Consider the following 14,118-nt stretch of genomic DNA (forward strand, 5'->3'; position numbering starts at 1 on the left):
ACCTCTTCGCATGTTGTCTAAATTCCTTTAGGATTTTATCCACTAAGATAGCGATAGTTACACGGTTTGTGTTTTAACACAGCTAAAGAATCGTCCACCTATCTAAAAACCCTATGCACCTTTGCATCGTCAAGGACCTGAGCCAACGCTCTGTCAGAAACTGCTAAGAACATGTCGCAGAGCACTGGTGCCACGCATGGTCCAATACAGATCCCGTTTCGTTGAATATAAGCTTTTTCTTCGTCCGTCACAAATGTGGAACACCGATAACATTCCAGTAAGGTTGTAAAATTATATACGGAAATCACTGCAATCCTCTCAAAAGCACGAACGCTGTTCTCGGCTATACATGTTTTCGCAACGTTAAATAATTCTGTATGCGGCACCGAATAAAATAAATATACTACATCTACTGAGACCGCATACCCACGCCCTTGAATAGCTATCAAAAACTGCGTGGCGCCATGTTATTTTTGCAACTAACGGATATTTTACTGCAAGTGATTTATTTGCTTTAAAAGAAACCGCCTTTCAAGGTGTTGACACAAATCTCGTTCGCTAACAATACACAGGAATGGCTTCTCTGGTTTATGCGTTTTCACGCTAAAAAACGACAGCACACCTAGCTTCACAGCATTAGCCGCTCTGGACATTCTTAAAAATTTAAGATCTTTACACCGCAACGTGACCTTGGCTTTTACCTTGTTCGCTTGGATATTTACTGACTTGAAGTTCTTTCCCATTGCAAGTGCAGCTTGTTCACTGTAGGTTCTGAATGACGTAACAAAATATCCTCCCTCAATATCGGCCAGCAGGAGCTGAAGATTGTTTTTCTTAAAATAGGAAAACACTTGTCTAGTTGGAACTTTACAGCGCATATCTTGACGCCGAACATTCTTTGGAGGGCAGTCCACTCCTTCCAACAGGCACGTCCACTCCTTCCAACAGGCACGTCCACTCCTTCCAACAGGCACCTTTCTCTTTCTTCACCTTTCACCGAATTGGACACAAGCCTATTCAGTGCCAACAGGCTGTTACAAACAGTCGGTGAACGGCAGAGAGGTTAACCAGATTAGGTGTCCCGTTGGCTACTTTGCACAGGGGTGTGGGGTAAAGGCCGAAAAGATCAAATCAAATCAAAATATTTATTCCAACATTACAATGCAAATGCAATGTTGAGGATGACAGGTAAAAAGCCTTCTTGAGGCTTGAACGACCCTGCATCTTATACACTTGGCAGTGCAGTGGTTACAAAACACAAAAATGGTAAAAAGAAGCTCGTAAACAAGGCAATGTAAGGTTTCCAAATCAGTTTTAAGACATAAGCGATATCGAAAATTTATTGAAAAATTATTCAGGGATGAATATGTTACATTTTATATAGTAACACGTAAGTATAAGAGCGTACAAAAGCCTTAAATTCTGGAGAGTTCATTTTTCCAATATCAATCTCTATTTCATTAAAAGAATTTAATAACCTTGGTAAATTATTTTCAAGCATCTGTTTGATATAATTTGACCTATGTCTTACAACATTCCATATTTCAGTGCGGCGGGTGGTTTAGGCAGGTGCATTGTGATGCAGGTTGGCGATCTCCACAAGCGTAACATTGCGTTTCCTTATACTGAAGTAATACTCCCGTAGGAGTCTATATTTGTACAAGTCATGAAGTTTTCTTATGTGGTACCTATCGAAGAGTGGTGCGGCATGTTCAGTGTAAGATACATTCGCAATAATACGTAGCGCCTTTTTCTGCATGACAAGTGTATTGCTTAGATGTGTTTGTGTGGTAATACCCCTTTCTAAATGACCGTAATTGATATGCGAGGCAAATAAAACATTAGAAAGCATTATTTTAAGAGATGTGGGGAAAGTGTGTCTATTGCGACTTAGCATACCAACTATGCTGCTGAGCTTCTTGAGGACTGAGTCTATGTGGTCGTCCTATTGTAAGCTGTTGGAGAAGGTTACACCAAGAATTTTAATTGTTTTCGCAACCTCAATATTCATAGACTCAAACATTATATTGTGATGCTGTGGGATTCCTTTACCTGGAGTTCGAAAAGTTCGATAAGAAAACAAGAGAAGATTTAAAAAAAGAAATGCATAAATTCTCATGTAATATAGTCTCTCAATGAGTCCCGCTTCTTTTAAGAAGCACGCTAACACTTTTAAAGCAGTTGGGGCCGACGTCGGCTTGTCGTGATCAAAGCTATCGGATACACTCTGTAGACAGCTTTCACACTGCTGAAAATCCTAATAAGCGCGTGCACTTGATAAGCTTTTCAATGAGCGCAATGACATTCAGCAGTGGTCGCCATCTTTCCGTTCCCCCGCTGCGCAGGCACAATGCCCGAGTGGGTGAGCGGCAAGCTGTTCCGGCTGGGTCCTGGCATGTGGGAGCTGGACGGCGGCTTCTCCTTGCAGCACTGGTTCGACGGCGCAGCCATCCTTTCCGCCTACGAGATACACAAGGGAAAGGTGCGAGCACGTGGTTTTATTCCGGCGTTTTTTTGACGCGCGGACATGCTAGCTTGTGTGCCTCGCAAGATTGGTCGCCAATCTCTGTTACGCTTCTGAAATGCGCGCTGCTGGAAGCCTCGACTACGTCACCTACCAAGCTCTGGTAGAGATCTCGCCTAACCGCGCCGCACACCAACCGTCAGTCACCTGTCATAACAGAGTGAAGCAAACTCTCAAGCTTCAGCCTACCAGGGGACAGCAATGTTAGTTTGAGAGCGGCAACTTTGCCTGGTGAAACCAGCCAGCACTTAGGTTAAAGGAAGAAAAATCATTTCAGAATATGTTTGACTTCCTGACGCTACATATATATATATATATATATATATATATATATATATATATATATATATATATATATATATATATATATATATATATATATATATATATATATATATATATATATATATATATATGTTCTGCGTTCAACATATTTTGGTTCATCGGCACCACCATCAAAATGAAAGAAACGAAAAGCGAAGTGCCACGCGGTCTGTCAGCGTAAATTTTTCTTTTCCGAATAATTTCTGCCTCGAATTGAAAGGAGCGTGTCATTATGGTAAAGCACGCGAGACTTTAGTTTCAACATTAAGCCGTGCATTTGAAAGCAGTCGGACTTGAGCTATTTCGCACCACGAATTCCTGGAAGTTTAAGCGCTCCTTACACTGTGTCGCCTATTTTGACATTGTGCATTGCTGAACAATTGATTACTAATCGATTACTTCAGTTCGTCTCGGCATATGTTCGACACGATGAAAACATTACTGGAACAAACCACCCATTGTCTTTTTATTACTTCGCACAAAACAAAAATTTAGCAAGAATGAGTGACGTTTTTTGAACTAGAATTCCGAGGCCCGTCGATTGCATGACCTTCGCACCACGCAGGTCTACTACAGCTCCCGTTACCTCGAGTCCGAGGCGTACAAGAAAATGAGCACCGTCAATCGACCCGTTGTCACCGAGTTCGGCACCAGATGTTACCCAGACCCGTGCAAGAACATCTTTTCGCGGTGAGTGTCGTTGTCCGTTCCGACTTTGCTCTACGGCTGATGGCGTCGTGCATAGCGTGCAAAGATTTACTGCCTTGTGTGTGCATTGGTTGCCTGATCCATCAAGCAGGCTCAAACAGCGTCCACTGAACCCGTCCAGGTGAGAAAATATAAAAAGAAAAAAAATCGCAGACCTGTGCTTTTTTTAAAAAAAAGAAACCGCATGACGGGAGGCTGCTTATATATCCTGCTGAAGGACCCGTTCTTCGAAGTTGCTGGGCCGCAGTGGTACCAGAATGGCAAACATTATTATTATTATTATTATTATTATTATTATTATTATTATTATTATTATTATTATTATTATTATTATTATTATTATTATTATTATTATTATTATTATTATTATTATTATTATTATTATTATTATTATTATTATTATTATCATGATGATGATTACCTTAAAAGGCAGTGGCACCTACGCATGCAGATGGATTGGCCAAGAGTTGGGTGGCTTTAGCAAATTCATTATATAACTTTTTTTAGTGGAACTTTATGAATTGAAATGCCGTTTGCGCGTAGCGCATCTGTTTTGCCGTGAAGGATGAGCGCATCTGTTCCTTTTGCAAGCTTGCTGAAAGTGAACGCGTCGACCGCGTACACTCGCAGGTTTTTCGCGGCTCTGGTGCCCAGTGACCTGACGGACAACAACTTCGGCAACGTGTACACACTCGGGGATGAGCTGTTCTGCACGTCCGAGACGTGCTTCGTGTGGAAGGTCGATCAGGACTCCCTGGAAGCCATCCAGAGGGTTAGTGCAGCCATTGTGTAGAAAGCTGCAAACGAGGCTGTAGAAATGAAGAACATTGCAGAATATCGATTGATTACGCACTTAACGATTATTTATGCATTCTGAGAAATTTCGGAAACCCTCATTAAACAGTCTGAGCCGCGACGGGTGCGTCTCATATATATATACAACAACGCTGGGATGCCACTCATAGCATATTCTGGTCGCGGCATGTACAACTATATTGTGCTCGATCAAATGTACACCTCCATTTTCATTGTGATTGTGCACAAATCTGCTGCCGTAAAGGATTTCGCGGTAATGCAAGCTTCCTAAAGCTATACATTTTCACGTGGAAATGCCGCCATTAGAGCTGCTGGGGCTGCTGCTTCTGTCTCGACATTCCCCTAACACTTGAAGCTAAAGAGAGTATCGGCTGCATGGTACGCCGCACGCTGGCCTTGGAAGTGTCCTAGTCAGTCGACCTACCTTTGCTCAGGCTGGCGAGCGCGAGAGTCCCGCACAGCATAGCGTTTCCTACAGGGATTGCCCTAAAGGTGAGTGCGGGGCACAAGTGTACACGGGAGCTGCACGCAGGGCGATTCAGCCAGCATGGAAACGCAGGGCACTAGATGTACTTACTTGTCTAAACTTCGTCCTTCCAGCTGCGGCCGCCATACACAGCCGTCGCCGGTGTGCATATATACGCACACCGGCGGCACCTGCGTATGCTGTGGCACAGTGCGGCCTTGCTGGCCCTGTCTTGAAGGCGATCTGCGATGAGTAGGGAGGCTAGGTGCCGGAGAGTTGATAGCTTCGTGTGCGATGTGCTTTCGTCGCTTAGTTCGCGTTGAAGCGAGGGCCAGCACAAAGGTCAATTCGCTCGCTGCTGCTGCCGCTCTTCCTCACGCCTGCGTATTGACTGCAAGTGTCCGCGCTCATCGAGTGAGATGCTCGCGTGACACCATGCTCGTTAAGTTAGTTAGTGAGCGAATGTTAACGAGTTTATACGGCTCATAAAACTAATGTCCTTACTTCGTATAGCTGTCCACTAATTTGCTGTCGCACTCGATGCTTCGCATTTCGGGCGAAATTCGGACATTTTTGTGTACATCCGCAGTACGACGTGAACAAGCTGGTGTCCGTAAACCTGGCAAGTGCGCACCCCATCACTTTGGAAGACGGCACCAGCTACAATCTGGGTGCCAGTTTCATAGCGGGCCTGAAGTACCACGTCGTCAAGATACCGCCGCCCAGCCAAGGTGACTGATTAGCATGCGTGTTTGTGCACATAGAAAACGGTCGAGTTTAGTGTTTACATACGACGGGCAATAGCGTCCTTCTTAAAAATGTTTATAAGTGTAATAGCGATAATACTATCTTGAATATATGGGTTTATATGCGGGTTATTACGGAGGATCACATGCTACATTATGAGAATATGAATATGAAGCATATGTATTACTTGTTTTCACGTATTGGTTGAAGAACAGGTTGGTAAGCGCTATAGAGCTAGTGAAATAATGCTCCGAAAGAAGTTCATAAACGAAAAGACAAGGACGAAGGGCTAAGAAGAAAGAGTGAACGTACGGGTTTGATGCCAATGCAAGCAGATTGATCCAATTTAAGTTTTATTTATTTATTTATTTATTTATTTATTTATTTATTTATTTATTTATTTATTTATTTATTATGCGATAGCATTATAGGGTGATATCACACATTTTGTAAGTATCAGTCTGACGAAAAAAATTACGGCCAGAACTCTCACGAGGGAAATTATCGTGGTGCGAAGCATTATATTGTTACCTGGTAGTGACGTTGAAAAAAAAACACCAGTTGAACTGTCAATAGGTTAAGTAGCTTATTATTGGGCAAACCTGTGCCCACAAAAAAAAAGCAAGTTATTTTCAAAGCACAATGATAGCGGCGAACACAATCTGCGATCGTCGAAAATGTAATCCGCCGTTCAAGCGCGTTGGCTTTTATACACGAGTCGTCGAAGTTTCCGGAGTAATCGCCGGTGCCCACGTGTCTTCCAGAAAGTACTGCACAATTCGCGTCCCGCTTTGATTACAGCAAGCTTCGGTGACAACAGACGACGCATAGAACCATCGATAGCAATCCAGTAAGTTCCAATCATGCAGGCACATCTTGCGCTGAGCGATAACCTTACGTTGCTCCTCTCGTTTCGTTAGGTTAGGGCAGCGCTGCCTATCCCTGGCTGCTCTGGAGCTTGACGCAGAAGCAGCGCCCATGGTCGAGGCACGCGTGCAGGGCATCCGCGGAGAGTGCGCCGCCCGGTGTCCGAGCGCGCGCCTCTGCGCCGGCTGCGGGCCAGGGGCCCAGTATGCGTGCGCCTCTGGCGCGTGGAGGAGGCGAAGCTTCGCACTTTGTTGCGCGTTACTTGGCCCCAGAGGAACCGGGACACCAAAATTATCGTACGGCAATTTTGGTGTCCCGGTTACCTTGCATGGTTACCTTGCGTGAGCCCTTGCTACACAGATAATGTAGGTTGGCTATTTCCAAACTTCTAAGTTTATTTAGAGCATATCATACTTTTCAGGATACTAAGAAATTGTCTTATCTAAACTTTTATTAGTTATCTATTCCATATATTGTCATGATTTTGTCAATATTATGCGCATTATTAGGTATAGTTTAAGATTCTAGCATTATTTTGCTGATTTGTAAGCGGAAAATTGATTTTTTTTTAAGGTGAACCGCAATATTGAACACGACCTTGCATAACCTTGCTGAGAGCTTCCCGTAAAATGCTTCTCATTCGAATGTGGCCCGATCCCGGAGGCAGTGTGCAGTCGTATACACAAGGTCTCAAAGCTGCCACGAGCGAAGAATCCGAGAAACTGGTACGGGACGCACGCGCCCTCCATTTCGAGGAGCGACTTTGCCGCCAGGGAAAAGCCTGTATGCGCGACCCTGGCTTGGAACCGCCAGCTTGTATCACTGTGCACGATGACTCGGTGGTATTGAAGAAATTTTAATCCTGTCGTGTCAGCCAAAGATGGGCTGACTCGTTCTAACCGTTGTAATCAGGTATGTTTTGTCAAAATGGGCAAAAAAGATATTTTTCTGCACCTCGTGTACTCCAGCGGAAGCCAATGGCGCTGCTTTTCAAGTCAAGTGCCAAGTGTGCCGAGGCATGGTCTTTCTTAGTATTTGTAGGGTAATCACCGCAACCGTGCGAGCCGTTGAGTGTGCGTAGTTAAGGGAGCCCGTGCCCCGTGCAGGATGCGCGGGCCTGAAGCGGGCCTCGGTGGCGTACAACATTCCGTCGAGCTGGAAGACGACGTTCAGCTACTATCACAGCTTCGGCATGACGCGCAACTTTGTGGTGTTCGTCGAGCAGCCCCTCGTGATCAACGCCGTGCGCCTGATCGGCTCTCGCATCAAGGGCTACTCCTTCAAGGACTGCTTCGACTGGATGCCCAAGGAGAAGGTAACGTCCGCAAAAACCCCGCCGGCCAATCGGGCTTCACGGTGTTTCCTCCGGGGTGCGCGATGCCGTGCGCTCCGAAAACAAAACTAATAGAGCACAGCTTCGAGGTTAACTGTGCAAGAACTCAGTTTTCAAGGTGCGTTTATAATGCATTTAATATTTGACCTAAACGTCGCTTCAGCGTCATGGCCTCGTAACGTGTCATCAAACACGCACGCACAAAAAAAAGCGCGCTCCTTCAGCAGCAAATAACTGAAAACAGGTGCTGGAATTCTTCTTATGGGGAAAATCTGAACACATGGGCAACGAACTATAAGTTCAGCGAAGTAGTGCGTTCTGCTGACCTATCCCCACTTCACGCACGCGGTGGTACCATTTCTCTCTTTCTTTCTTGCGGGCAGCGAGAAGAAATGGGGTTAACCGAGGTGCCCGCTTTTTATTAATCTTATCATGAGAAGCCAACAAAGACACCAAGGACAACAAAGGGGAAATTACTTGTACTTGCTAATTGAAAAGAAGAAATGATAATTAATGGCAATGAAAGTGGATGAAAAAACAACTTGCCGCAGGGGGGTTGTGTAGTGGTTGGAGTACGGGACTTCGGGATGAAAACCCACAAACTTGGGAGGGATTTATTCTTCATTATGTACAGGGACGAGAGCGTCATGTACCAGTCGTACACTCATTACGGGCCGGCAGCAACTCGGACGCTGCGGCCCGCGGCAAGAAGTTCGAGAGAGGTGAATCAGGGAATCAGGGCATGTCCCAGCATGCTCAGGTCTCTCTGGAAGGCTTCTTATAAGCCCTTCGAGCACTGCAAGTCACGTCATGTTTGACCAATGGGAGAGTCCACTCCGATGACGCCACTTGCAACCAATGGTAGGCGCCCGTGTCGCGGGGCACACCTGACGGGGCTCTCTGCGGTCTTGCCACGCAGACTGGCAATCACTTCTAGGCCGGGGAAGGAGGGGGGCTGCACCTGCTCCATTGTCCGACGCCCACCTGCAAATCCCGGCGACTCGGTACCGCAGCGGTGGCAACAGCCTTCCTCAAAGAAGAAGGGGGTCGAATGAGCTCCATTGTCCCAGGGCCCCTTCTAATCCCGGCGGGACACGACCTGGGGGTCGCAAACTTGTTTGCACGTGTCTTCTCTGGAATGCGCTTTCCTGCTTTTGCATTCCTCAATTAGCTGTGCTGCAATCCGATGTGGTCTGGGGAACTCGAAGTAATCACAGGAACCAGCTCCATATCTAACAGCTCGTCCTCGCCCCGGTTGTTCTGAATGGCCGGTGAACTCAATTCGCTGGCCAGGAGGAACGCTGATAGAAGCTGCAGGGTACTGGGGTCGAGCCTCGTTTGACAACCCTCGGGATCCTGGGCCCTGGAGAACAAACGTCAAACAAACAAAACAGCACAGCGCTGCACCACGCGTAAGCGCAGGCTCTTCACCCCTGACTCGCCAGACTATTACTGAGTCAAAATCAACCCTGATCTTTAATTCCCCAATTTTGACAACAGTTCCAACCACCCTTCCAAACAGCTATCCATTTCTCCTCGATTGCCGACAAGACCAGAGTACTATTGTTGTTGCAAAACAAAAGGGTCGCTGACGATGCAAACAACAAATGAAAACATCCGAACATAACTTAAGTGGCCTAACTACACGAACAGCATGTTTCCAATCTATCACAGTGGCGTACTTTTCGCACGTATTGGTGCCACTGAACAATCTGGTCAACCTCACAAGTACGTAATCACAAGCGCACTAGCCTTGTGGTCACTAAACAAAACGCGTACTTGCATTGTAGGCAAACTTTTCACTTACGCTTACTCACGTTTTTTCCCTGAAGGTCCTACAGGACACGTGACGTAAACGAACAATTAAACTTGCGGGACTTACACACTCCGCAGAACCCTTAAAATAATGCGTCTTTTAATAACTCGTTCCACGCATACTTATCAGAGAAGTCAGAATACGGCTGCCTTAACACACACGAGCAACCCAGTCATAAATCTGCTTCCTTCCGTCCACACAGGACATGCGCTAATGAAACTAAGAACGCTTCTCAGTGCAAATCATGCACTCACTGAAAATTTACGCGCTTAACCTTAAAAAATTCAACACTTAAAAAGAAAGAAGGTTAAATAACACACACGCGCGTTACGATAGGCCTCTCAACAATAACCTTGACCCTCAGGTTACTCACACACACACAAAAAAAACCTATCTACTTAGTAATGAGCATCTCGCGAGACTACATGTTTACATAAAACGCATCTTTCAAATCTCGAGCTTCTCAAACGAAAACACAAACAAAGCTCAAACCTTACACATTGAAAGAAATCTCAGTCTCAAATCGCGAAAACATTCCGATGCTCAAAAATAAAATACAAAACAACACGTTTTCCTACTACGGAAGCTCTCTTGGCCTCTCATTCCAAACGCTTACGTCTGACTCATACTTTGAGTCGTACCCGGGGAGGCCGCAGTTTCAAAGCTACTCTGGCTACGGAGGAACAACAAAAGGGCTGATTCACTATCAGCTCCCCCAAGACGTTACGGTCTCCTGCCGATTTGCGTCCCCGCGCCCCGCTTTCAATACGAACTCGATTGACCGCGTCGCTACTCCCCACCTGGTCTCGTCCTGCCACCTCGCGTTTCTTCGAACTGCACGCTGAGCTATGAAAAGAACTACGGAACGACGAGGAGCTTAGCTGCCTCGTGCCCTTTGTCCGCGTCCGTACAGAACATTCTTCGCGGTCCCCCTTTGACCGGTGGCTCGAACGTTTTCGATGCGTCAACATCGTCCGAGACGACCGCATCTTTTTCCTCGCGCCCTGCCCTTTTGGGTTTCTCGCCATTTTTGGCGGCGCTACATTATTTACCGACTTTCGGTCTTTACCGCGCTTCTTTTTACGGCGCTTTCTCTTTGCACTCGCTTTCATGTCGCCTCGTGCCTCGTGCTGGCCGGTACACATTTCGTCGGCCCGGATCGGTCTCTTACCCGCACAGTCTGAGTGATTCTCACTTAAATCTACTCTCACTTTGCCTCGACTGGCGGACAGCCCAACCGACTCTGGCACAATGCAGCAGGCTTTACTCGAGTAAGACAACTCGCACTCTTGCGGACTGCCCTCTACTACATTGCCCAGCTCACGCTGTGCATCGGCACACAGCCCGTCGGTATCGATCGCTGTCTCACGCGCACAGTCCGAATGATTAACAACGGAATCATCCCTATCTAGGCTATCTAGACTGGCGGAGAGCCGCACCGATCCCTGAACAATGCAGTTGTTCTCTCGTGGACTACGGAGCTCGCCATCCCGAGAACTACTCTCAATTGCATCGCTCAGCTCGCACTTCACTTCTGCACGCAGATCTGGCTCGACATGGGTGCTCGCCCCTGTTGGGTCAGCAGTACCCTTTTCTTCGCTAGCAACCTCGCTAACATTACCAGCGACGCACACGCTCGGTAACTGTGCCAATTTGTTCGCAGCTGGCCTAGCTGTCTCTACAGTCATCTGTTGGCACAGCACCTCGTCGCTCTCACTACGGCCTTTAACGGCCTCTGTTGCCACTAAGGCATCGTTAGCAGCTAGCTTTCTCCCTTCACTTATCAATCGGCAGCCAATCTCACAGGCACTACTCTTTTCGTCGGCTTCTGGCGAAAATCTGCGAGACACTTGCTCATTCTTTCGCTCTGTACTATCTACAGAATTCACAGACAGCCGTTGTCTCTGTGCCAATAACTGATCACAATCCTGTATCGCTTTGATCAGTGCTGCCTTCTCTCTCTCATACTTTTCCTCTCGCTCAAGCTTACGTTGATTCTCACGTTCGCGTGCCTTCTCACGTTCGTGACGCTGACACCTAAGAGTAAGTTCTTGAAGCTCCTGCTTCCGTTCATTCTCGCGTTCTTCACGCTTAAGCTCACTCCTAAGTTCACGACGCGCTCGCAAACGTACACGACGCTCGCGCTGCCGAGGCTCCTGTATCACCTCCCAAGCAAGCTCAATGCTTTTCTCATCATTGCCACTATCTTGAATCGCCTTTATGATAGCTGGCGTTTCCATCCGTTCGTCCGCCTCAACCCCCAAATCGTCGCACACCAACAACAAATCTAACCTCGTCAACCTTCTAAGATCCATGGCAGCTGCCCCGACAGGTGGTTAAAACTGTTTTCCTTAATTAATTTGTGCAAAGACACAATGCAACAAACTCCCGATTCCCAGAACTATCAAAATTGAACACACAACCTTTGAGTCTGGCGAATCATAAGGAAAAAAACCACGCGCTCACTTACGGTTGCAGCACCCTGCCATCCGGTTCATTTGTCCGCTGTTCCCGGTTCCTTCCGGACTCCCTGGGTCGAAGGCTCGCTCCTTCTTCGATACTCCCAGTCTCTTCGGACCTCTTTCGACGAAGGCTCTCTCTTCTTCGCTCTTCCCGGTTCCTTACGATCTCTCTCGACGAAGGTTGATTCGTAGCGCTGCCACCAGCTGATGCACTCGGAGGCGATCCTACCGCTGCCAACCAGATGTAGTGGTTGGAGTACGGGACTTCGGGATGAAAACCCACAAACTTGGGAGGGATTTATTCTTCATTATGTACAGGGACGAGAGCGTCATGTACCAGTCGTACACTCATTACGGGCCGGCAGCAACTCGGACGCTGCGGCCCGCGGCAAGAAGTTCGAGAGAGGTGAATCAGGGAATCAGGGCATGTCCCAGCATGCTCAGGTCTCTCTGGAAGGCTTCTTATAAGCCCTTCGAGCACTGCAAGTCACGTCATGTTTGACCAATGGGAGAGTCCACTCCGATGACGCCACTTGCAACCAATGGTAGGCGCCCGTGTCGCGGGGCACACCTGACGGGGCTCTCTGCGGTCTTGCCACGCAGACTGGCAATCACTTCTAGGCCGGGGAAGGAGGGGGGCTGCACCTGCTCCATTGTCCGACGCCCACCTGCAAATCCCGGCGACTCGGTACCGCAGCGGTGGCAACAGCCTTCCTCAAAGAAGAAGGGGGTCGAATGAGCTCCATTGTCCCAGGGCCCCTTCTAATCCCGGCGGGACACGACCTGGGGGTCGCAAACTTGTTTGCACGTGTCTTCTCTGGAATGCGCTTTCCTGCTTTTGCATTCCTCAATTAGCTGTGCTGCAATCCGATGTGGTCTGGGGAACTCGAAGTAATCACAGGAACCAGCTCCATATCTAACAGTTGGGAGGAACGATCCCACGTCTTCACATTACGCGTGCGATGCTCTAACCAATTGAGCTACCACGGCGCCGTTTCCCCCTCCACTTTAGGGGTATTTTTGTGTTACTACTATAACTAACCTCGGGAGTGTTAGCTAGCGCCACCACTTTTATTGCCATTAATTTATCATTTCTTTAATTCAATTAGTAAGTACAAGTAATTTCTCCTATATTGTCCTTGGTGCTTTTGTTGGGTTGTTGTGGGCAGTAATTTTTCTTAGTTTACTTTCTCTCTCTTTTCTTTCTTCTTTTATTTATTTATTTATTTATTTATTTATTTATTTATTTATTTACTTGCTTGTTTGTTTATTTGCAAATAAGTGCCCATATTGAGTTATAGGAGCCTGTGTTAAAAAATCAACTGATGCAAAAAAATTAACTGCTTACCGACGTATTACTGCAGAAAGTAGCATTCAGACTTCCCAAGACAGCTTAGGGGCTCTGCTTCCATTTCTTCGCGACAGCGTAGTACTTCCCACGTACGCAGTCGCAGTTCTTAAAGCAGACAGATGTTTTATACCGAAAGTGAAGAAGTGGACGCTTGTGGACGCTTCTCGTCGAGAGTTGCCCAGGTAAGCGCGGTGATGGAGCCGTCTCGACTACCCGAAGCCTAGTTGTGCGACAAGGCGAGTATGAATTTACCGGTTCAATTTCTGCAGTAGTTGATTATTGATAATATTTTCCTTCGGCGTTGAGTAATTACTTGATTGGTCGCACACACTCGCTTTCACACCACTGTTTGTGTCATAAGAGGATTTCGAAACATGAGAAGTCAGCTCACCGGTTAAAAAAACTCGATGGCAGCGCAGAAATACTGAAGCAAACCTCCAGAATGTTGTGGTTTGAAGCTGGTTCTCTGAGCACTTCTGCTAGCTTCGCACTTTAGTATTTCCCTTAACCAATCTATTTTCAACCGCACAACTTAAGACAGGAAGGGATCGTTACCAACGTGCCCGATTTGCAATAATTTATTACAGTACACTGTACGAACTGATCGAAAAAAAAAAAGTATTGTTTTATGCGTTACGGGCGGCAAGGTGTTCGTTGCCTGTCATAATTTGTCACAAACGACGGTGTTTTCCCGTGGATGTCGT

The 14,118-nt window shown here is 46.8% G+C and overlaps 1 protein-coding gene across 1 annotated transcript in view; it reads left to right on the plus strand.

The window, feature by feature from the left end:
- LOC135904511 (carotenoid-cleaving dioxygenase, mitochondrial-like) overlaps positions 1–14,118 on the plus strand; it is a 57,018-nt gene that overhangs the window by 26,042 nt on the left and 16,858 nt on the right. Inside the window, exons 2-6 of the mRNA XM_065435302.2 lie at positions 2,346–2,482; positions 3,414–3,538; positions 4,187–4,328; positions 5,428–5,569; positions 7,559–7,767. Coding sequence (XP_065291374.1) covers positions 2,346–2,482; positions 3,414–3,538; positions 4,187–4,328; positions 5,428–5,569; positions 7,559–7,767 — 755 coding nt within the window. The remainder of the gene's footprint in view (positions 1–2,345; positions 2,483–3,413; positions 3,539–4,186; positions 4,329–5,427; positions 5,570–7,558; positions 7,768–14,118) is intronic.

Source organism: Dermacentor albipictus, chromosome 2 (assembly GCF_038994185.2).
Source record: "Dermacentor albipictus isolate Rhodes 1998 colony chromosome 2, USDA_Dalb.pri_finalv2, whole genome shotgun sequence".
NCBI classification, from domain to species: Eukaryota; Metazoa; Arthropoda; class Arachnida; order Ixodida; family Ixodidae; genus Dermacentor; species Dermacentor albipictus.